Source organism: Capricornis sumatraensis, chromosome 14 (assembly GCF_032405125.1).
Source record: "Capricornis sumatraensis isolate serow.1 chromosome 14, serow.2, whole genome shotgun sequence".
Classification (NCBI taxonomy): Eukaryota; Metazoa; Chordata; class Mammalia; order Artiodactyla; family Bovidae; genus Capricornis; species Capricornis sumatraensis.
Window position 1 is genome coordinate 26,389,164 of NC_091082.1, and position 23,051 is coordinate 26,412,214.

Here is a 23,051-nt window from a genome sequence, read left to right on the forward strand (position 1 = left end):
CCCCAAAAATAAAGTCTTTCACTATTTCCATTGTTTGCCCATCTATTTGCCATGAAGTGATGGGACTGGATGACATGATCTTAGTTTTTTCAATGTTGAGCTTTATGCAAACTTTTTCACTCTCCTCTTTCACTTTCATCAAGGAGCTCTTTAGTTCTTCACTTTCTGCCATAAGGTTGGTATCATCTGTGTATCTGACGTATTATTTCCCTTTGATAGTCTTGATTCCAGCTTGTGCTTCATCCAGCCTGGCATTTCTGATGATGTACTTTGCATATAAGTTAAATAAGCAGGGTGACAACATACAGCCTTGACATGCTCCTTTCCTAATTTGGAAACAGTCTGTTGTTTCATGTCTGGTTCTAATTGTTGCATCTTGACTTGCATACAGATTTCTCAGGAGGCAGTTAAGGTGATCTGGTATTCCCATCTCTTTAAGAATTTTCCACAATTTTTTGTGATCCACACAGTCAAAGGCTTTGGCATAGTCAATAAAGCAGAAGTAGGTGTTTTTCTGGAACTCTCTTGCTTTTTTTATGATCCAGCAGATGTTGCAATTTGATCTCTGGTTCCTCTGCCTTTTCTAAATCCAGCTTGAACATCTGGAAGTTCACGGTTCTCGGACTGCTGAAGCCTGGCTTCATCATTCGTGATACTGCTCCGTAGTTTTCTTTTTGTGTGTTACTTTTGTCTGGTTTCAGTATTAGGGTAATGGTGGCCCCATAGAAAGTGTTTGTGAGTGTTCCTTTCTCTGCAGTTTTTGGGAATGATTTTAGACAGATCAGTAATAACATAATAACTTTTCTCTAAATGTTTGATAGAATTTACCTGTGAAGCCGTCTGGTCCTGGACTTTTGTTTGTTGGAAGTTTTTAAATTTCAGTTTCAGTGTTTGTGATTGGTCTGTTCATATTTTTCATTTCTTTCTGGTGTAGCCTTGGAAGGTGGTGCCTTTCTAAGAACTTAAAACATTTCATCTAGGTGTCTTATTGGCATATAGTTGCTTCTAGTAGTCCATTATCCTTTGTATTTCTGTGCTGTCCCTTGTAACATTTTCATTTCTCATTTTATCCATTTGAGCCCTCTTTTTTGCTTGAGTCTGGCTAGAGGTTTATCAATTTTATCTTCTCACAGAATCAGCGTTTAGTTTCATTGATCTTTTCTGTTGTTTTGTCTCTGTTTCATTCATTTCTGCTGATATTTATGATTTCTTCCAGTAAGTTTGGGTTTCGTTTTCTTCTTTCTTTAGTTGTTTAGGTGTAAGGTTATGGTGTTTATTTGAAATTTTTCTTGTTTTCTGAGGTAAGATTGTATTGCTGTAAGCTTCTCTCTTAAAAGTGCTTTTGCTGTATCCTATAGGTTTCAGATTGTTGTGTTTTTGTTATCATTTGCTTCTAGGTACGTTTTGATTTCTTCAGTGATCCGTTTAGCCTCTACTGTTTGTTTTAGCAGCTTTTTGTTTGTAATTAATTTCTAATCTCATAGCATTGATCAAAATGGTGCTTGATAGGATTTAAATTTCCTTAAATTTACCAAAGCTTTCTTTATGGCCTGCTTGTGATCTGTCCTGGAAAATCTTCTATGTGCACTTGAGAAAAACGTGTATTCTGCTGCTTTTGGATGGAATGTTGTATAAATATCTTTTTAAGAACATCTAGTCTAATGATCTAATGTGTCATGTAAGACCTGTGTTTCCTTATTAATTTTCTGTCTGATGACCTGTTCATTGATACAGTTGGGGTGGTAAAGTTTTCCTATTACTATGTTACTGCTGATGTCTCCTTTCATGACTGTTACTGTTTGCTTTATTTATTGAGTTGCTCCTATGTTGGGTGCATATATATTTACACTTGTATCTTCTTGGTTTGATTCTTTGTTCATTATGTAGTGTCCTTCTTTGTCTCTTGTAACAGTCTTTATTTTAGTCTATTTTGTCTGATATGAGTATTACTACTGCAGCTTTCTTTTGATTGCCATTTTCACTGAAAGCCCTTTTCCATTTCACTTTCAATCTGTTTGTGTCCCTGGATATGAAGTGGAACTCTTACAAACAGCACACACATATGTAGATCTTTTTTTTTTTTAATCAATTCTGCCAGTCTATGCCATTTGGTTGAAGCATTTAATCCATTTACATTTAAGGTAATTATCTGTACATATGTTTTTATTGGGCTTTCCTGGTGGCTCAGTGATAAAGAATCTGGCTGCCAGTGCAGGAGACATGGGTACGATCCCTGGATCAGGAAGATACCTTGGAGAAGGAAATGGCAACCCACTCCAGAATTGCTGCTTGGGAAATCTCATGGACAGAGGAGCCTAGCAGGCTGTAGGCCATGTGGTCGCAAAAGATTCGGACACGACTTAGTGTCTAATAACATGTTAGACAATAATAACATGCTCTTATTGTCATTTTAGATTCTTTTGACATATTTATATGGTTACAGTATATTGACAGCAAGTTTCAAAAATTTGAGAGCATATACCCTCCACTGTATCTTTCATGGTCTTAATTTGAAAGTTAGCCATATTCTTTGCATAGCTGTCGCGATTTCAGAGTTGTTATTTTATTATGCAGGAATAAAGAGATGGGTTGTTGGAATATCAGAGCTTGTTCTGTGTTTTTACACATTTAAAATTGTGTATTTATGTGTATGGAAAAATGTAAAGCAAATATTGCTTCTTCTTTGTACTTGATTTTAACTTAAAAAGTAGTAAATGCACAGATCTCATTGAGCTAAATTATGTAATCGTTACAATCACTCTCAAATGTGCTGTCCTGATTTGTTACTATTGTCATCTTTTTGTTTTACAATACCCTAATTTCGCTAGAGGAAAATGACTTAGAAGTAGTTTTTGTAAAAGATTAGATCATATTTAGTTTTATTATTTTACTAGTGGTTATAAGATTGCACCGTTCACCTCATTCAATCAGTACAGCATCCCTTTTTTGAAGAATGTGAGCCTAGGGCCTAGTGTATGTCTGCATGCACATACTGACATATTGTCTTTATTCTTGAAGTGCTGGCAGTCCCTGCTTTGTGTCCAGTCTGCCGGTCCTTAAGCGGATCTAGGTTTAATTTCTCAGTGTTTTGTCACTATTTAGGGTTTTTTGGATAATTATTTTGATTTTTGTATTTTGACACATGAATCCCACCTGGTGGCTGAAGTGGGTAATTACAGACCATATATTGCCTAGGAAAACCATGTGAGATTTTTCTATATATTGCCTTTAAGTTTAAGGAAATCATTAATTCTTGGAATTAATAAAGGTTGAATTGCATATTTTTGTGGATTATAGCTGTATTTAACATACATTTTAAACAAAAATAAAGCTACAGTGTTTTTTTATAGGTTGTTAGTTGGTCATCATTTATGAATGCTTAAGTTTGAGTTTTGTGGTTTTATATCGGGTAGTAGTGTTTAAAGGAGCACATACTCATATTTATTGTCTTTGGATAAGGCAAAGAGATTCTTTGTTTTGTTTCTGTCACTTGTTTCGTGTAACTTTAAAAATAAATATTGTATCATTAAAGTTCAGGTCGTTTATTGTCATGATTGCTTAACTGTGTAGTTTTTAAATGTTTGAAGGCTTAAAGTGTAACCCCACAAAATAATGCATGTCTGAAAGACTTCAATTCAGTTAGGACAGCAAAAGTTATTAAAAATTTACAAGTATGTTTATCAACAATTATATATTAAAGTATTTTTATTCAGTCAACTAAATCTAAATCATGATAAGACACCTTTACTTATGGAGAAGGAATAGGCTCATGAGATTTTTTTTCATTTTGTGTGAAACCTTTAAAATCCAGTCCTCAGTGAGTGGTTTCCAAAGGTCACATTTCATTCATTAGATTATGCCAGGCTATCATATACCAGGTCACTCCCTTATCTTAGTTTGTCTTAATAAACTATCATCTGAAGTATCAAGAAATGATTGATTCTCAGTTAAGCATAGTAACTGATAGATTCAAATATTAATTCTCCTGAAACTGATTTTGTTGACTAATTTCTATTCACAAATAATGACAAAGTACCACTTTTTTGTGTAAAATGCAAAAAGATAATACTTTTTTTTTTGGTAAGTTTCTAAGTCTTTATAGTTTGCAGAACTTTGCTAAATTATTCTTTGGAGGAGTATAGACCTTTAGTCTCTTTTTAAGTGGTTTCTGTGTATTTTATTTTTTAGTAAATACATAGATAAATAGCTGTGATTAAACTTACTTTGGTACATTCATTCATGTTCTCTTTGCTAAATACTGCTGAGTCTTATTTATGTTGTCTATTTATATTCAACAGAATCAAAGAATCATCAGGATGGCAACAAGTGTTTACAAGCCCATATTTGGACTGGACTATTGAACGAGTAGCTTTAAATGCAAAAGTGGTCGGGGGTCCACACGGAGACAAGGACAAAATGGTGGCTGTTGCCTCAGAGAGTAGCATCATCTTATGGAGTGTCCAAGATGGAGGAAGTGGAAGCGAAATTGGTAGGAAAATGTGGTTTATGCTGTTGCATTTAATATTCTGAAGTTTAAGAGGGATTGCCCATAAATATCAAAATTAACTTGGACTAGTTATTAGTTAGCTAGAGCTGGTGCATCTTCTGTTCAGTGTCCAGTAACAGTAAGACTGCTCAATGTGAGAGGAATGATCTGGTAAAGAGGCAAAAAACCCGACTTGACTGCTCTGTAAGAGGGTGCCCTTCCTGAACCCTGTTTAGTGGTGGCTGCATCCTCTCCACCTCTTTGATACCGCTGGCTGAAGGTGGGGTAGATAAGTGACTTTGTCCTCCCCACTTGTTGCTTCTAGGCCCAAAGTTCTCAAGCTTTTCAATCTCCTCTAAGCCTACTTTACTTTCTTAAATCATTCAGGACCGCTAATTATTTTTGTTTGCATAGGTTATATCTATTGCTGTTTTCCAGAATACGAGTTAATACTGCAATTCTGATAATTTAAAAAATAATGATAAAAACCCATTACATGGTAACATGAATAATTTTAGTAAAAAATAACTATCTCCAAAATGGGAAGAGTAGCAGTGGTTTACCGTTTTGTAAACCTCCTTTATGTTTAATTGAATTCTGATACCTATTTCTGCATTCAGTCTCCTGTGTGTGATTTGTTATTCTGGTAGAACTTGGTGGAGAGTTTGGCCTCACACAGATATATAGTTGGAAAAAACATTTTTATATAATCTTTTTAGATAATTGTTGATATTGTTTGCACCTGTCCCCAAATTTTGAAATCATATTGATGAACTCTGTTCATATAGAACATGCTCTGTTAAATTGAAATCAGTCTGTTTTGTACTTTGAATGGGTCTTTTTGTCCTTATATAATTTTGTATAACATCATACATTGGTCATGTTAAGTGTTGGTTTACTGAGTCATGTAAAATCTTTGAAATGTTGATACCTTTCATTGTACAGTACATTTAAAAAAAATCACATTTCTTACTATAACCACTGATCACATCTGTGAACTCCAGTATGTTAGGAAGTTTTCATACTTACCGTGGCAGAAAACATTTTCCAGATTCCTGATATTCACTTGAAGCATTGAGCTTGTGTCACTGAAATAACAGATTTGCTCTGTTCCACTTTTGGGGGAAAGTCTATCAGATACCCAAAACTGAATTACATAGTCGTTAAGTCATCCTGTCTAGTGAAAATGGTCCCATGTGAAAGGAGCAGCTGGTTTCCTCTCAGCTCCAGCAGTTGGGAAGTGCTTCTCGACACAGAGAGAGGACTTAGTCACACAGAATGTTAAGAAGACATACCCTCAAAATTGAGACTTAGTCAGTAAAACTTCTTAGGCAGATTGCTTCATCTAGGAAATTCTTAAGTTAATCTGTTTTCTTTCCTTGAAAATGTGGCAGAGAGGAATTTAATCACTACCAGCATAGTTTACTGCCACTCCTTTGATTCATGCTAAGGTGTGTGCTGTTTGTACCCAATGTTGCTTTGCATCGTTAGTGCAAAGATCAACACAGATGTTCTAGGATAAGGCGTGAGATTCGTAAGTTTTCAACACTTTGGGTATTCCAGTGCCATGTGTATTTGTAGTCAAATATTCATATAAAAGATCTTTAATGATTGGTTGAGGCTATACTAGAGGGGGAGGAACAGAACACGAGGTGCAGCTACATCTGTGTGTTTGTAAGACAGAAATGCAGTTCTGCAGACAAGCTACTGTCTGCGCCAGTCTTTAACTTGAGGATTTACTGTGCCACTGAAAGGGCCAGCACTGTGGTTTCCTTTACTGACGTTCATCTCACAGGCATTCAGCATCGCCGTCTGTCCGGGCTTGCCTAGTCTCCTAGCAATGGTGTGCCCTCCTCTCGCTAGAGCAGTGCCATACCTTACCCAGGAGGATGCTTCGGTGACTTTTTCACTTCAGTTTGAAGTTCTGTAACAGTTTATCAAAAGTTTTTCCTATCTTCATTTAAAATCCTTCTTTAAACTCTCGAGTATTTGGTCTGAAAGAACCCAAAACTGGCTTTATAATCCTGTTCAAAAAGGTTTTGTTGCTTAAGCGCAATAAAGCAAGTTATTAACATCTATAAATTGGGGGGAAAGTTGTTATTTAAAATTTTTATATGCAATTTTGACCAGTTTCTTTACTTTTTTTTTAATTTTAATTTTTACTTTATTTTACCTTACAATACTGTATTGGTTTTGCCAGTTTCTTTAGAGTCCTTCCTTCCATGAATCAAAGAACTCTGCTAGGTCATATTTATCTTTGTCAGTTCTGTTGGATTTATGTGGATTGAGGCAAGTTAAGTACAATAAAAATGTATTAAAAATAAATTTATTTCAGAATAAAATATTTAACAGTTGTAGGTAAAATTTTAAAATGTAGAAAGATTTTTATAACATTTTAAAAACTAACATTGCAGAATAACAAAGTGTACCTTTTTCTTATATTTCTTTGTAGGCTCAAGGAAAACTTGTATTCTAAAATAATTACAGCAGTTATAACTGAAGAAAGCTACTTAAGATAGTGGAAGTATTTAGGCCAAATTAAGTTAGTCTTGGGAAACTTAGCTGTACCCCCAGCCTGCCACCATAAACCATTCTAGAAAACAGAAGAATACACGTGCAGGTGCCGTTGTCTCAACAGTGACCTCACGTCATGTAGCCTCTGGAAAACTCCTTGTCTGTACTTCTTGAGATAATGAGAGGTTTTCATTTTTAAAGGGAATGAAAATAGTCTTGACTTGAGACTCCCGGAGGGTTTCCACAGACCCATGAGGATTCCCAGACCACGCTTGGGGAATCTTTATTCTAGACCATGTCTCTTCCCTTCTCTCTCGGTGTCCCATCCTCCCCAGCCCCGACCACCGCATCTGCCCAGATTTCGAATTTCATTCCATCTGGACTTACACTTGATGTAGTGCTCCGCTGCCCTTTGGATTACTCCCCTTCATTCCTTTGAGATTACTAACTCTAATTTTCTAACTCAGAAATTCTTTAACTCCACTGGGGTCTTGACTCATTGCTTCGCATGCCATCAGGCTTGGATTCTGTGTTTACAGTCACTCTAGCATAGAGCCTCTGTTTTCTTCAGTCTCTCCCTTTGCCTTACCTACCTGAAGAAACCACAGCCCAGGCCAAATCGGCATTTCTTTCCTGAATAGCCAAGTGTAGTGCAGAGAAAGAAATGTGTGCACACCCAGAACAGTAGTCTTAACTTGTGACCTCTCTCTGGTGGACCTTTAAAGGCTACCCAGAAATCCTACCACATTATCCTTATCTGATCTTGTTTCTATGTCTTCCTCATCTCCTCTTCATGATTTGAAGTTGCTCTAATCATGTCCCTAAGCACTGTCTGCAGCTACTCCTGTTAGTGCCACCCATGGGTCTGCACTCTGCTAAATCCTAGGATATAGTTCATAGTCTTCATCTGATTAGAACTGTCATTGATACAGTTGATTAGTCTTTTCCTTTTGAGGACTTTCTTCCTTTGGCTTCTGGAACACTTCATTGTCTTGATTTTTATCCTTGCTCTTTAGTTTTTCTCAGTTCCTTTTGATAGTTCTTCCTTATTTGCCAAATTTCAAAATGTTGGCATGCCCCAGGGCTTACATTCCTCGATATCTGTGTCTGTTCCTCAAGATATTCCCAGGTTCAGTGATTTGCTAGAAGAACCCAGAGGACTCAGTGCATACATACTTGGAGCCATGGTGTCTTATAGTGAAAGCATGCAAAGCAGAATTGACGAAAGACCCATGGTGGCATCTGGTCCCATCACTTCATGGCAAATAGAGGGAGAAGTTCAGTGGAAACCAGGTACAAGCTTTCAGGAGTTCCCTTCCAATGATATTTGCTTAAAAATTCCCCTAGCAGTGAATTGTGACTAACTTGTGAGATGTTTCTTCATTCCAATTCCAAAGAAAGGCAATGCCAAAGAATGCTCAAATGCGCACAATTGCACTCATCTCACATGCTAGTAAAGTAATGCTCAAAATTCTCCAAGCCAGGCTTTAGCAGTACGTGAACTGTGAACTCCCTGATGTTCAAACTGGTTTTAGAAAAGGCAGAGGAACCAGAGATCAAATTGCCAACATCCGCTGGATCATCGAAAAAGCAAGAGAGTTCCAGAAAAACATCTATTTCTGCTTTATTGACTATGCCAAAGCCTTTGACTGTGTGGATCACAATAAACGGTGGAAAATTCTGAAAGAGATGGGAATACCAGACCACCTAACCTGCCTCTTGTGAAATCTGTATGCAGGTCAGGAAGCAACAGTTAGAACTGGACATGGAACAACAGACTGGGTTCCAAATAGGAAAAGGAGTATGTCAAGGCTGTATATTGTTACCCTGCTTATTTAACTTACATGCAGAGTACATCATGAGAAACGCTGGGCTGGAAGAAACACAAGCTGGAATCAAGATTGCCGGGAGAAATATCAATAACCTCAGATATGCAGATGACACCACCCTTATGGCACAAAGTGAAGAGGAGCTAAAGAGCCTCTTGATGAAAGTGAAAGAGGAGAGTGGAAATGTTGGCTTGAAGCTCAACATTCAGAAAACGAAGATAATGGCATCTGGTCCCATCACTCCATGGGAAATAGATGGAGAAATAGTGGAAACAGTGTCAGACTTTTATTTTGGGGGGCTCCAAAATCACTGCAGATGGTAACTGCAGCCATGAAATTAAAAGACGCTTACTCCTTGGAAAAAAAGTTATGACCAACCTAGATAGCATATTCAAAAGCAGAGACATTACTTTGCCGACTAAGGTCCATCTAGTCAAGGCTATGGTTTTCCCTGTGGTCATGTATGGATGTGAGAGTTGGACTGTGAAGAAGGCTGAGCACCGAAGAATTGATGCTTTTGAACTGTGGTATTGGAGAAGACTCTTGAGAGTCCTTTGGACTGCAAGGAGATCCAACCAGTCCATTCTGAAGGAGATCAGCCCTGGGATTTCTTTGGAAGGAATGATGCTGAAGCTGAAACTCCAGTACTTTGGCCACCTCATGAGAAGAGTTGTCTCATTGGAAAAGACTCTGATGCTGGGAGGGACTGGGGGCAGGAGGAGAAGGGGACGACAGAGGATGAGATGGCTAGATGGCATCACGGACTCGATGGACGTGAGTCTGAGTGAACTCCGGGAGATGGTGATGAACAGGGAGGCCTGGCGTGCTGCGATTCATGGGGTCGCAGAGTCGGACACAACTAAGCAACTGAACTGAACTGAACTGAACTGAACTGTGAGATGTCTCAAGGAAGTTCATTAGAGACTTAGTACCCAAGTTTATTACTAAGGTTAGTCACTGAAGTACCCTCTGCCTAGCCTGTACCAAGACTCCAGATTCTTGAAAGGAAAGCAGATGTTCAGCAGAAACCCCAGTGTTTACACAGCAGTTTAGGCTTTTTGTCAGCATGGATTAGATTTCTTTTGTCCGTAACTTCATATGAGTGAAATTATGTAGTGCGTCTTTTGTGTCTGGCTTCTTTCATTCAACATAATGCTTTTGAGATTCATCGTGTTGTTGAGTGTTTCAGTGGTGCATCTCTTTTTATTGCTGAGTAGTATTCCATTGAATTAATATGCCAGAATTTGTTTATCTATTCATCTGTTGATAGACCTTTGGTTTACTTTCAATTTGGGGATGCTAAGAATAAAGCTACCGTAAACATTTAAGTAGAACTTTTTATGGGCATTTTATAAATTAAATATCTAGGTGTGGAATTTCTGGGATGCATGAAAAGTGTACGCTTAATGTTATGAGAAAATATACAAGTGTCTTGCACATGGTTAAATCATTTTACATTTGTATAGCAGTATGTTAGGACTTCCCTGGTGGCTCAGATGGTAAAGCGTCTGCCTACAATGTGGGAGACCTGGGTTCAATCCCTGGGTCGGGAAGATCCCCTGGAGAAGGAAATGGCACCCCACTCCAGTATTCTTGCCTGGAAAATCCCATGGACGGAAGAGCCTGGTAGGCTACAGTCCATGGGGTCGTAAAGAGTCGGACACGACTGAGTGACTTTTCATTTTTTATTATTTTATGTTAGAGTTCTGGTTGCTCCATACCTTTTCCAACACTTTATTGTCTTAATTTGAGACATTGTCTTAATTTGATCCATTCTAGTGGACATATGGGCTTCCCTGGTGGCTCAGAGGTTAAAGCGTCTGCCTCCAGTGCGGGAGAACTGGGTTCAATCCCTCTGTCGGGAAGATGCCCTGGAGAAGGAAATGGTAACCCACTCTAGTATTTTTCCTGGAGAATCCCATGGACAGAGGAGCCTGGCAGGCTACAGTCCATGGGGTCGCAAAGAGTTGGACATGACTGAGCGACTTCACTTCAGTGGATATACAGTGATTTTAATGTTGGGATTAATTGTATTTCCCTAATGACTAATGGTATTAAACATCTTTTCATGTTCTTATTGACCATTTGTACTATTTCTTTTGAGACATGTCTTTTAAAAATCATTACCCTCTTTTTATGAGATTGTCATCCTCTTACTGATTTGTAATAGTTTAGATTACGTAGATCTAATCTAATCTGTGCATAGATTGGATTATTAGTTTGCAATGAGGGATAATGTCCCTCCGGGGCCTGTGGGAATGTCTGGAGACATTTTGGGTTGACACCATTGAGGGAGGAGGCTTCTGTCCTCCTCCCCCACTTCCCCTCACCCATTTCTCTTTCCCTATTATCCCTCCCTCATTCCCTCTTCTCTCTTCCTCTTTTTGAGATTCAGTTTCATGTTAGGCTGCTTTATATTTGCCTAGAGACTGTTGGGCTTCCATGGTGGCTCAGACGGTAGTGTTTGCCTGCAATGAGGGAGACCCGGGTTTAATCCCTGGGTCGGGAAGATCCCCTGGAGAAGGAAATGGCAATCCACTATAGCACGCTTGCCTGGAAAATCACATGGACAGAGGAGCCTAGCAGGCTGCAGTCTATGGGGTCGCAGAGTCCGACACGACCGAGTGACTTCACTTCAGAGACCATTGGAGCACTAGTTTTTTTCCAGTTTCTTTTCTCCCCATCCTTCAGTTTAGATCAGTATCTTACTGTCTTTTGCCATTTCGCTGTGGTATTCATTTAGTCTGTAGTGGAGCCTATATGATGTTTTTTATTTGAAATGTTGGCCTTTTCAGCTCTAAGATTGCCTTTTTAAATTTTTATTTTAGTTTGTTTTCTGCTGAGATTTTTCTAGTCTGTTCACTCACTGTGTCCTGTTTTTTAATTAAACTCAACATATTCATTATAGCTGTTTTACTAGTTTTTGTCTGCTAAATCTATTATCTGAATCATCTGATTTGTTTTGAGTTACATTTTCCTGCTTTTTCACATGTCTAGGAACTTGTGACGTGTTGGGCATTGCATGATCTGTTATGTAGGGAGTATGGGTTAATAGTGCTGTCTTCTTTTAAGAGATGAGTTTTGTTCCAGCAGGCAGTTAAATTACCAGAGGATGTTTATTCTGCTAGGCTTGTTTGTTTGCTTTGTTAAGGACAGGTAGTCTTTCTCAGCTTTATATTTTATTTTAGGGCATGGCTCCTACTCAGGGTGTGTTAAGTATTGTCATTTTGGAACCTTAACAGAATGCCTGAAGAGTGAAAGACTCTTCACACTTACTGAGCTGGAACTATTGAATTCACCCACAAGTGACCTCTGCTATCTCCACTCAGCTCCCAGGCCTGCTGCAGCCTCTCTTTTTTATTCCTTTTGGATTCTTAGGCCAGCCCAGGTGCAGCCTGGCCTCAGCCAAGGCATAGGGAAACTAGGGAAACCCCCCTAAAATTCTGTGCCATCCCCACACCCACCATGGTGCGTTTCCTTTCTTTCTTATATCTTATTCTTAAATTCTAGCTTCCTCAACAGCTCTGGCCTCTGATCTCAGCTTTCTCAGTTGAGAAAAATCGTCGTTTGGTTTTCCCTTGGGTTTCACCTCCCTGTTGTCAGGAAGGCTTACACAGAAAGCCAGTTTGATCCTGGGGCTTATCTTATGTATTTACTGGCTTTCAAGTCTCCTGCTGCCTGTTGGCCAGTGTCTGAAAACAGCTGTCTCCTGTATTTTGGCCAGTCTTTTGTTACTGTTGTTTATAGTGAGAAATAGTCTGATGTCATGTATCCATCATGACTGGTAGTGAAAGTTCTCCTTAAAACTTTAGGGAAAAAACTTAAAATGTTTTGAAATTATAATATACTTGTAATTATATAGAAAGGAGATCAATTGTGATTTTTGTTTATTTTTACAAGTTGCCACTTGTAACATGCCAATAAGTGAAGATTTTATGCCTTGCCTTTTTTCCCCCCCAAAGGCTGACTTGCTAGCTACTTAATGAGATAATACATAGTAATTTGTTCACACCCTGTAAAAGAGATGATTTGTTATTAAAAATATTCTTCAGAACTTGACAAAACCATCCAAAAAAAACTTGAGAGCCGGTGTATCTGTGATAGAGCTCCCTTAGAGGGTGAATTCCTTCATTATAACTTGTATCAGACAGTACTGCTGGATTGCTTCTATAAGCAGTGTTTTACCAGGAGGCTCCCTTAAGACAAGAACGTGTCATCGTCATTCACAGCGTCTTCTTTGTGGATAGCAGTCAGGATTGTTGAGTCTAAAGGGTAAGGGGTGACACTAAATTTCTTGAGATCGTTCAGAATGTCTTCCTTGATTTCCCAGAATCTCACTCTTCTGTCAAGTAATCAGTGTTTGTTAGTTTTCCAGTTTTTATTTCTACCTTTCACATAGCCTGTATTACTGAATATAGGTATCTTAACATGTTCTGAAAAATTGTCTAGCATCAAAATTAAAATACTAATATATGAGAATCCCTGAAATTGCATGTGAAATGATTACACTGTGCTTTGAAGTGGCAAGTTTGTTTCTCAACCAGTTTTGATGAAAGAGCTTAGCTTTGTGTGCAGACTTTGTTTTATTATGCTCTGGTTTTTCTGGTTGACAGGTTGGGCTGAGGTGATCTATTCATGTGTATAAATATGTATTTATAAGTACATAAAAGTTAAGATGTGTATATGGAAGACATTCCTGGCCATACTTTCCGGATTTGTTTTTCATTTTTGTCAAGTTTATATCATTTTTAATCCTTGCGAGATGCCTGGCTTTTTCAAGATTGGTTGAGAATTTTCAAGGTGTTTATTGCCACTGGCCTGGTCTCATATGTAGTACAGTTCTGAACAGAAAGAGAAATACCCCTCATTGATACAAAATTCAAAAGAGATCAGTTAACCTTTTCTGGCTTATGCTTTTAACACATTGCAGTTACATTTAATTGCTTTGTTTCTTCCCATGAGTTCTTCAGAGCCTTGTGAATCTTTGTTTTTCTCACCTAGATGCTGAGAAAATTTTTCTTGTTGTCACATATTAGTTACCTTTTTAAAAATAAAAAAAAATCTGATACCTGAAACAGCTAAAGATCCACATAAAACGGTATTCTATAATGAGACTTATGTAGACTTATTCTATAATGAGACTTGCGGTTAGATAAAAAGATGCTTTTCAAATAATGAAGTTAATACTATTTAAATGTCAAAATTGGATTACAGCATTTTTAAGGTAAAAGTGAGCCTTGAGACATTGAGCATAGACCCTGTTTTATCGATCAGATAAGTAACCCGAAAAGTGGCAAAGGTACTTTCAGAGCCAGGATTCCAATACATAATCTTCCTGACTGCAGGTGTAGTGCTCGGCTAAAGAGAGACGGCTGTGCGGTGCCGCACACCGGAAACCAAGGTTAGCTGGGGCAGTTGTGGCTCTTTTGCTATTAATGTGAGCTCTCCTTACAAGGTCCTTCCTCACCTGTTCTCCTCTCCCCCTTTCTCAGATTCCCTGGGCTTACCCAGTCCAAATCCCCCACTTTGAGGAACTTGCTTTCATCTTTTTAAAAACCCAACTCAGAGGCCTTCTTTTCTAAGAAAGATTCTGAAAACTTTTTTCCTAGAAACTCTCTTTTATTCTTCTTGTTATTACTCTGTGCATCCTTTTGTTGCATTATGTTATAATTGGTTGTGGGTTTTTTTTTTTCTCTCTTGTAAATCACAAGTACCTAGTAAGATATTATTTTCTCATATTTATTTGCTTTTTTATTGAAGTATAGTTGATTTACCGTATTGTGTTAGCTTCAATTGTACATCAGAGTAATTCGGAGATAGATAATATGTATATATTCTTTTGAAAACATTAGTTTTGGCTGTGCTGCGTCTTTGTTGCTGCATGCGGCCTTCCTCTAGCTGCAGCGAGCAGGGGCTGCTTTTTCCTGTGAGGCGTGGGCTTCTCGTTTTTGCTGGTTTCTCTTGTTGCAGAGCATGGGCTCTCGGGTGGTTGGGCTTAGTAGTTGCAGTGCATGGTTCAGTTGCTCCGGCATGTTGAATCCTCCCGGACCAGTGATCCAGCCTATATGGCCTGCACTGGCACGTGGATTCTTAGCCACTGGACTGCTGGGACAGTCCTCTGTCTCTATTTTTTTTGTTTTTGATTATTTTCCATTACAAGTTACTGCCAAGATATTGAATATAGTTCCTTGTGCTATACAGTAAATCCTTGTTGTTTATCCATCATTTCATGTATTTTAATCACATGGCCTAGTATAGTGTAGTTGGAGTCAATTAAATTGAAATCTGCAATATTGGCAGATGAGAGGTTTAAAATAAGCTCTGATAAAGGCCTGAATGTTTACTTTGCACACAGCATGACTACTTGTTGTTTGGTTTTTCTTGTTTGCTTATTTTCAGATTTCTATATACATTGTGGATAGTTGGGTTGCCAAGTCTGTGTCTTCAGATCAGTGATTCTCAAATATCAGGTCTGTGAGTAGGCTGTAGCTAAAGCTTCTGTGGATTTTATACAAAGGCAGTGGGTTTTCTCATTTAGTGGGTCTAGCATGAATGCCAGGATCCTTGCTATTTTATTATGTTCACTTTAAATCTACTCAGTTGTTTTGATAGTCAGCTATGGTTTTTCCAGTGGTCATGTATGGATGTGAGAGCTGGACAATAAAATGGCTGAGCACCAAAGAATTGATGCCTTTGAACTATGATGCTGGAGAAGACTCTTGAGAGTCTCTTGGACAACAAGGAGATCAAACCAGTCAATCCTAAGGGAAATCAACCCTGAATACTCACTGGAAGGACTGATACTAAAGCTCCATTACTTTGGCCACTTGGTGTGAAGAGCCAACTCATTAGAAAAGACCCTGATGCTGGGAAAGATTGAAGGCAGGAGAAGGGGGTGACAGACGATGAGATGGGTGGATGGCATCACTGACTCAATGGACATGAGCTTTTGCAAGCTGTGGGAGATGGTAAAGGACAGGGAAACCTGGCGTGCTGCAACGCATGGGGTTGTACTGAACAACACCAGCTAGGTTTGGGAGCCACAGCTTCAGATACCAAGCTGTTCAGTCAGAGTGAGATTACTTGGGGCAAACTTTTACATGCTGTTTAAGAGTTTAATTAAAGTTTCTTATTTCTGGTTCCCAAAATGTCTGGCACATAATTTGTAGAAATGAGATACCTTTAAGATGTTTTTAGACTGAGTTTTGATTGACTGAAAGATGGTGATTGATTAACCTCTCTTTTTTATTATCATTTAAGGAGTATTCAGCCTTGGTGTTCCTGTCGATGCTCTCTTCTTTATTGGTAACCAGTTGGTGGCCACGAGTCACACAGGGAAAGTGGGAGTGTGGAATGCTGTCACCCAGCACTGGCAGGTTAGTTTTAACTAATGTGTATCACACAAATGAGCTTATTTCTCAAACTTGTGCTGATTGTGCATGTACTTCGTTCTTGTGGAATTCGTATTGTTTCTGTTTTGATTATATAGAATATTGAATATATTTAGTGGTAAGTTAGCTTCTGGATACAAGTCTGACTATATATTCAAGAATCTTAAGTACTTTGGAAAATGAGTGGGTTTTTATACTCTGATTAGACATTTCTTTATTGCCGTATGTTTTAAGTGTTATGCCTTGGGAATAGTAGTAGTTCAGGCAAACTTCATCTCCTGAGTAGAAGCACAGTTCTGTAGGAAAATAGAGGATAGCTAGCTAAATGGTTTCAGGTACTTGAGAGGAACAAGAAGGATATAAGACTAAAGAAAGGTTAATACCTGATTCTGAAGGAGAGGAGAACAATTAAAGAACTTTAAGCAGAGAGTGACTTGATCAGATCAGTGATTTAGAAGGATAACAGTAATAGCTAATAGGAGAAGTGGACTGGAGATCAGGGAAGGTATCCAGCAAGAGAAGCAGAGATTCAACCAGAGTGAGTAGACGGTAAAGATGAGACTATTTGAAAAACATTTCGTAAGCCATCCCAAAACGATAAGGATTGTTATCTGATTAGATGTTGAAAATTAAAGAAGAGGGATGGCTTTCTAATTTTGACAGTTGGGTGGCTGGTAATATTTTAAATTGAAAGGGAATGGAGTGAGAGAAGCATATATATTGGTGCATAGTGTGAGGAATAATTAGAATGATTAAATATGTTTCTTTTGAGTATTCCTGTATGTATCCGAATATAGGAGCTCAGGAAACAGTAGGGAGTACCCCTTTGGAATTTAGGAAAGAAGAAAGGGCTAGAAAAAAAAAAAATTTAGAAACCACAACACTTCTGTGGTAATTGAAAGATAAGAATTGATAAGATTTTCCATTGAAAGGATATCTGTAAAGAAAAGCCAGAACTAAAATCCTGGGGAACATTAGCTTTTTAAGGGAACAGGATAGGAAATGAAGAGCTAAAGGGACACATGGTGCAGTTGAGAAATGGCGTTGGTTTTGGTGGTAGAATATCATTTGCAAAGTTCGGTTGTGGTGGGGAGACAGATTGCAGGAATTAAGAAATTAAAAGATCAGAGATTGGAGACAGCAAAGTCAGCATGTCTTTCAAAAGTTTGATGGTGAAGTAGAGCAGAGAAATGAAGTGATAGTTTTAAGGAGCAAGGCTAGATGGAGGAAAAGATATTCAGTGCTTTATTTTTTTCTCTAGGGTTTTAGAAGCTTGAGCATGCTTGCTAGTCAGAGAAGGGAGTTGACAGAGAAAGCATTTAAAGATTGAAAGAATGGAGATGTTGCTAGTCCCATAGAAGTCAGGAGTATATGTATATAGTGTCTAGGACATAGTAGACCCAAAAGAGAAGAAAGGCTTCTTTCTCTGTGACGGAAGAGTCAGGAAGGAGTTCTGTGGAGGAGAACGACATGGGGGTATGTTTCAGGGATTGCAGAGATTATAAATCCTTATAAGGGACCTGTTTGATACAGTTATATGAGTTTCTTCCTTAATCCTCAGTACTGGGAGGGAACAAGAGCAAGAGAAAACAGTGTTGGCTTGATTCAGGATTGAAGAGGTAATTAAATGGGTATGACACACAAAGGGAAGAGAAAACATAAAATGGCAAAGCAGTTGAAATTGTGAAATTGTAATGGAGTACCAGGTAAGCAAAGGAGGGTGCAAGGATTCTAGGGACTAGAGGGAAGGTAGAGCAGGTTGATGACTTAAAAGGAAATTGTGGAAATTGTGAAGATAGGAAGTTGTTGTCAAAGGCTGAAATTAAGATTTTGGAGTTGGAGCAGTTCTCGATGTAGTCATTTAAATCATATGTTGGACTGACTTAAAGGTGAAAGTAGTTGAAATAGGGGTCATAGAACTGTAAAGGTCATCAGGGTGGACATGTAGGTACCAGGATGGTGATAGAGAATGGGACGAAAAGCCAGCTGATCAGATGCCCAGCTCCTCAGCAAAGGTGATAGGTTGATCTGGAAGCTGCAGTTGGGGCAGAGAGAGGGTAATTGAATGTCATGCTTGGGTTGATCTTGTGCAGGGATGTCCTTGAGATCTTATGGCAGGGCCTAACAAGTGACAATACTTTGGCCATCTAATGAGAAAAGCCAGCTCATCGGAAAAGACGCTGATGCTGGGAAAGATTGAGGGCAGGAGAAGAAAGGGACGACAGAGGATGAGATGGTTGGATAACATCACCAACTCAATGGACATGAGTTTGAGCAAACTCTGGGAGATAGTGAAGGACAGGGAATCCTGGCGTGTGCTGCTGTTCATGGGGTCTCAAAGAGTCAGACACTATTTAGCCACTGAACAGCAACAAAAGATGGCGGGGACGTGATGAGAGAAGGAATGACTTCCAGTGAAACAGATTACGATCAGGGAAAATTAAGTTTCATTCTAGAAATGAAGTCATGACGTGGAAGTCATGGTTGTAGAAAAAAGATATTAGCTAAGATTAGGTGGAGCTAGTGTCAGCTGATTAAGCATTATTACTGTAAATCTCGATGGCTCAGCAAGTAAAGAATTTGCCTGCAATGCAGGAGACGCAGGTTTGATCCCTGGGTTGGGAAGGTCCCCTGGAGGAGGAAACAGCAACCCACTCCAGGATTCTTGCCTGGAAAATCCTAAGGACAAAAGAGCCTGGTGGGCTACAATCCACAGAGTCACAAAGCGTGACGTGACTGAGCACACACATGCACTGAAAATCCTAAGCAAGCGAATATGACATACTCAGGGCAGTTAGTGGTCAGTACACAAGAGGTGTCAAGTCTCCTCGCTAGTGCCTGAGCTAGTTCATACAAGACCTTCCATATAGGTACAGAAAAGGCATCATAAAGGTATTACCATAAAAGTGATGGGCCAGGGACTGTGGGAAAGGACTGATCTAGGTTGATCTAAAATTGAGGAGGAGGGATTCTTCAGCTGGTGTTCCTGTAAAGAGGAATGTGGATTTTAATGATCTATGGAAGGTCTGCTCTCAGGTAGGTTACTTGGCTAATATGTCAAGTCTGAGCTTTCAGTGGCTCGGAGAAGTGGTGCTATCTGTGCCATGAAACTCGTGAGGTGCATTTTAGTTCCTAAAGGAACATGTGTCTTTATCACCTTTTTTGTTTTTTCTAATGTCACAACTGCATATAAAAATTTTCATATTTTTGAGATCCCTGAAACTGTACTGGTGTCCTCAACGTGGATACTTAAGCTTTTAGTCCCATGGGTATAACCTGTTGCGTCTTGTTTGGTACATGCATGAGTTGAAAACCATAGCTGACAAAGTAGGTTTGTTATCACATTTCAGGAAGACCTGGGGTAAGTTGAACATTCATGCAGCAAACAAGCCTTGTAACTTATAACCTAGATAGATGATTTTTTTTTTTTTTTTTGGTGTGCAGGACTTGGCTAGTATGAAATCTCAGTGTCTGTTCTGAAAATCTCAACAGACAGTTCTGACCTGGGGCTGACTCCTGTGACTGCTGTGGCACGGATGACCAGAATCAGATCTGGCCTGCAGCCACAGTTCTGCCCAGGAGTAACACAGAAGTACACAGGACAACTGATGCAGTTCCTGACTCCAGTTGTATAATCAAGATTGATTTGAAATATTTGAGTCAGATGAGCAAGGCTGAGAGCAAGCGTTTTTAAGCCTAAAAGCCGTGGTGGTATTTAGGTGTAGCAGTTTCTTACTGTAGCTCTTCCCTGGTGGCTCAGACGGTAAAGAATCTGCCTGCCAGTGCAGGAGACTTAAGAGACTGGAGATCCCTGGGTCAGGAAGACCCCCTGGAGAAGGAAATGGTAACCCACTCAAGTATTCTTGCCTGGAGAATTCCATGGACAGCGAGACTGGCAGGCACAAAGGGTTGGGCACGACTGAGCGACTAAACGCACAAAACACATACAAACGTGTGCGCTAGGACAGCTTCAGTAAAATGTTAATGAAAATGTTATATGCGCATTGTATCTGATTTGAGTAAGAAAAAGGGAAATTATTTTTTAAAAGAAACATTTTAATTTTCTTCTTAATTCCTCTTTAGATTTAAGAAGGTTAGTAATAAGAGTGTTTCAAATAGGTAGCGTAGGCTGAGTTACAGGACAGAATAGCAGTTTTAGGACTTATTTCCCCAGTCGTTCAAGTTTAAATGTAGATGCATATTGGAAACATATTACATGTTTCATTCTCATATTGAAAGACAGTTTTGGAAGTCAGTCCTGGAAAGTCATTGTGTGTCCTGATTCCTAAAGGATCAGAAAACTCTGTTCATTCTGAAAGACTAGAATCGTCAGCCAAAGTCACCTGAGTCATCTGAGTTATAACCTAACTGAACAGCGGAGGGCAAACTTGAGGAGGAAATTTTGGCTTAATGGAGAATGAAAGTGAATTTCTGTGGCCTGAGGGCTGTGCTGGACTAGAATTCGGGAGGCTTGCTTCATATCGCTTCTCTTCTGCTGTGGTCTGATGCGCTTGCAGCACTGATGTCGCAAGTACAGTTTGGTGGGTGAGCTGTCTTGTTTTTTGTATTTGTAACAGGTTTGTGAGCCCTGCAAGTTAGGAATAAGGTGGGAATTGGCATCTTAGGGCCAGAATTCATTGGAGAAAGGAGTGGCATTTGGATGCCCATTGTGTCCTGAATGCTATCCTAAGTAGGTTGTATTTCTGACTTGGGATTTACAGCAACACAGCTGAAATAGCTCAGTCATTGGCGAGGAGACTTGATGCCTGGATGTCCGTTGTGTACTCACCACTACCCTGAGTATGTCTTATTTGCTTGCTTAGGATTTTCAGTGTATGTGTGTGTGCTCAGTCGTGTCAGGCTCCTTGTGACTCTGTGGACTGTAGTCCATCAGGCTCCTTTGTCCTTGGGATTTTCCCAGGCAAGAATACAGAAGTGGGTTGCTGTTTCCTCCTCCAGGGGACCTTCCCAACTCAGAGATCGAACCTGCATCTCCTGCATTGCAGGCAGATTCTTTACTTGCTAAACCATCGGGATTTACAGTAACAATGCTAAATCAGCTGACACTAGCCTCCTCAATACTGACATACAGAAATATTGAGTAAAAATACTAAAATAGTATATATTCTGTTAATATCAGGTATTGAATTGCATTTGTTATTTGTTTCTTTATACATACTTGCATACCACATATCAAAGTCAAGTCTCTAGATTCTGGGATCCCACCAGGACCAGGAGGCATGGCTTCAGGGGAGCGTGTAAATCCAGCCTCCTGCAAAAAGCTGAAGCTTTAATAATCTGTCTCAGTCCCTGAGAAGAAGACTGGGAAAATTTGGCTTAATAATTTTGGAATAGGAAATCTTGATATATGTTCCATATCTTGGCTTGGGAAAGGTAGTGCAGGAGAAAACTATCAATGAGAAATTGAGGCCACAATCATATTAGGAGTACAAATACATGAATTGAAAGCAAAAGATAAGTCTTTGTGCTTTGGGAATTCCAATTTGAGAAATTTATAGAACTGGTCTAGGGTCATTTACATTTCTAGGGGTGGACATGAAACCAAATAAGACATGGCACACAGGGCTTCACAAAATAAATATTTTCTACTGAAAGTGAGCCCATAACCTCCCCAAATTTGTAAACTACACATGAGAGCAAATGAGGGAAAGTCATAAAATGTAGGCAGTTGGAGTACAAATGTACCTTAGAGCTGAAAATAATTGAACAATTAGGTACTACTGAATAAATTTCAAGTTATTTAATGAGAAAGATGAAGGACTAGACTATAATAAATAGGAACAGTCAGAAAAGAAGCAAAATAAAACAGTAGAAATTTGAAAGCCATTGAAAATTCAAAACAAAACTCATACTCAGTGCAGGGGTCCCCAGCATCCGGGCTGACCCATACCTCCTGTCAGATCAGTGGTGCGTTTGGATTAGGAGTAATGTGCACGATTGCTTGAAAGCCATCTCTCTCCATCCCTCCCACCAGCCCCAGTCTGTGGAAGAATTGTCTTCCACAAAATTGGTCCCTGATGCCAGAAGGTTGGGGACTGCTGACTTAATGTGTTAAACAGAAGAACAAATAAAAAGACAGTGGATTGCTGGATGCGTCTGAGAGAATCATTCACAGTGAAGCAGAAAGTGAGTAGAAAATAGGAAAAGAAGAAATGAGACAGTCACTTTTAGAAGGGAATAGTGGAGATGGGGGGATTTAGAAAAGATAATTGCTAACAATATTGGAGAAAGGCTTGATTATGTTGATTAAAGAAATACATCAAGGCTGAATAAAATCAAATTCACACTTTGTGAATCAGTATACACATTGTGATAAAATAGAAGATAAAAATATCAAAAGGTGTCCATAGATTACTGACAAGTACATTGTGTGTGTGTGAGAGAGAGAGAGAATGAATCGCTCAGTTGTGTCTGACTCTTCGCAGCCCCTTGGACTGTAACCCCCTAGACTCCTGTCCATGGAATTCTCCAGGCAAGAATACTGTAGTCGGTTACCATTTCCTCCTTCAGGGGATCTTCCCAATCCAAGGATTGAACCTGTGCCTCCTGCCTTGCAGAGGCAATTCTTTACTGTCTGAGCCATCAGGGAAGCTCCCAGATACACTCTAGCTAGATATAAAACAGACTTTTCGTGAGCAACAGTAGAAGCCAGAAGAGACAGTAGGCTATTCTCGAGTTAGTTGAGGAAATAAGTTTCAACTTAGAACTTTACATTCAGCAAAACTGTCATTCAGAAATGAATGAGAGATGTTTTCATATAATACAGAAAGAGTTTGTCACTTATAACCCTCAGTGGAAGGACTGCTGAAG

General features: G+C 39.1%; 1 protein-coding gene across 1 annotated transcript in view; it reads left to right on the forward strand.

The window, feature by feature from the left end:
* KCTD3 (potassium channel tetramerization domain containing 3) overlaps nt 1-23,051 on the forward strand; it is a 62,725-nt gene that overhangs the window by 24,191 nt on the left and 15,483 nt on the right. The window contains 2 exon segments of the mRNA XM_068985863.1: nt 4,299-4,489; nt 16,090-16,205. Of these exon segments, the coding sequence (XP_068841964.1) occupies nt 4,299-4,489; nt 16,090-16,205 (307 nt within the window).